The 1,695-nt window shown below is 46.0% G+C and overlaps 1 protein-coding gene across 1 annotated transcript; it reads left to right on the top strand.

The window, feature by feature from the left end:
- Window positions 1–390: 390 nt before the first annotated feature.
- Window positions 391–1,074, top strand: LOC110454599. Its single transcript, XM_021504195.1, has one exon. It carries the CDS (start codon window positions 391–393, stop codon window positions 1,072–1,074), a length of 684 nt encoding a protein of 227 aa, XP_021359870.1.
- Window positions 1,075–1,695: the final 621 nt, after the last annotated feature.

Here is a 1,695-nt window from a genome sequence, read left to right as displayed (position 1 = left end):
CCGAGGAAAACAACAGGTGATACATGTGGACCGCATGAGGCGACATCGGTCACAGATACTGCGCGGCGAGACCGAAGTGCAAACTCCAGAAAGCCAGCTTATGGAGGGCGATGGGGAAGATTGGACAGAAAGCCAAGACATCGTCGAACATCAAGAGTTGGTGGAAGACACCGAAACCGGCGACGCATCCGTCACGGGGCTTGAACCCTCCCGCGATCGTCCGCGACGTAACAGACACCCTCCAACCTGGCATCGCGACTTTATCTGCTAGGGACACAAGTGCATGTATTGCAGTTATGCGTTATTTTGTTGATAATTGATTTACCCGAGTGAAAATTCACGGGTTCTTTTCGTTATATGTTTCAGGATCATGGTTAAAACCGCTGTCCAATGTGTGCGGCGAGGTTCGATGACACGGCGGAGTGGTCAGAGCACCTTGTAGAATGTGGAAACCGGCAAAGAACATTAAAGAAATTTGGATGTAGAGGGTGTGACTACGCAGCTGTTAAGAAGTGTGATTTGGACAGACACGTGAAACGCACTGGGCACGATGAAACTCACCAAGCATCTGGAAGTGAGGACGAATGGGAAAACCAAGATCCAGGTGCACTCCTCAGCCCACTACCTTTGGAACAGGAGGAAGATCAAGATGGAAGTATTGCTCCAGATCCGGAGGAAAGCGATGTTGTTATGGAAGCTGTTGGAGACAGTAGTGCAACCACCTCAAAAGATTCTGGGCCAACACCCGAGGTGCCATCCGTGAACCAAGAAAAGGTTCCCTATGTCAGGAAAGTAGTCCAGGATCCAACAGTCAGGAAGCGCACATCCCCACTTCCTGGTATCACCTCAAGGCCTAAGGCAGTTAAACCCAGTTCTAGCAGGGAACAGAGGAGCAGCACGGATCAATTCACCATGACTGGGGTCCATGGCTTCATTTATAGCAGACTGAGCTTTGATGCCAGCACGCAGACAGAAGCGCCTGTCAAGACCGTGACAAAGAAACAGACAATAACATACGACAAAGAGGGAAAACGTATTGTGAAGGAAGTTATCACTGAACAGTGGGTTGAATAGGTCGCCGACAAGTAGTTGGCTAATAGTAGTACACAGTGAGAGTGACAGTTTCAAACTTCCAATTGTGTTTAAGACTTTCAAAGGATCAAGTAATCCCTATCTTTCATTAATAAATAGTAACAAATTGTTATAGGCATTCTTTTGTTTTTGAATTTTTGGTATGTGGGGACACTTATACCCGGAGGCGTGGGTAATGTAATGGAAAGCGAAAGTAGATCCAGGCGGAAAGAGTCTTGCTGCAATTACATCCACGTAAAACGTGATGGAGATACAGATGGATCCGATCACGTGGGTTACAGAGGGTATAAATACAGGTGAGCTGAGCCGGCCAGCAGGAACACATACGTTGCAGCTATCCTATAACAACCGAGCGTGTTATCAGTTTTTAAATTGTTTTCATTTAAGTAATTAGATATTGTTGTTATTACACTATTCTCTGTGTCAGATAAACAGATATTGTTTTTTAGTTCATTATTCGTTTATCCCGTTATTCCTACCTAACTAATAGGTCCATGTAGCACTGTTGGCCTCCCTCCTTTACCCGCGCTAACCTTGTGGGGTTTTACGCCGAATGAGCGAGAGGACCTATTTTATGGGTCGTATTATACAGTTTATAGTGGT

The sequence above is a fragment of the Mizuhopecten yessoensis genome, unplaced genomic scaffold, assembly GCF_002113885.1.
Source record: "Mizuhopecten yessoensis strain PY_sf001 unplaced genomic scaffold, ASM211388v2 scaffold7939, whole genome shotgun sequence".
NCBI classification, from domain to species: domain Eukaryota; kingdom Metazoa; phylum Mollusca; class Bivalvia; order Pectinida; family Pectinidae; genus Mizuhopecten; species Mizuhopecten yessoensis.
Note: the sequence above shows the minus strand (reverse complement) of the source record. Positions and strands in the feature narration are given on the sequence as shown.

Bases quoted from the DNA above. Each gene is read 5' to 3' on its own strand.
- LOC110454599 (XM_021504195.1), top strand. From the start codon at position 391: ATGTGTGCGGCGAGGTTCGATGACACGGCGGAGTGGTCAGAGCACCTT.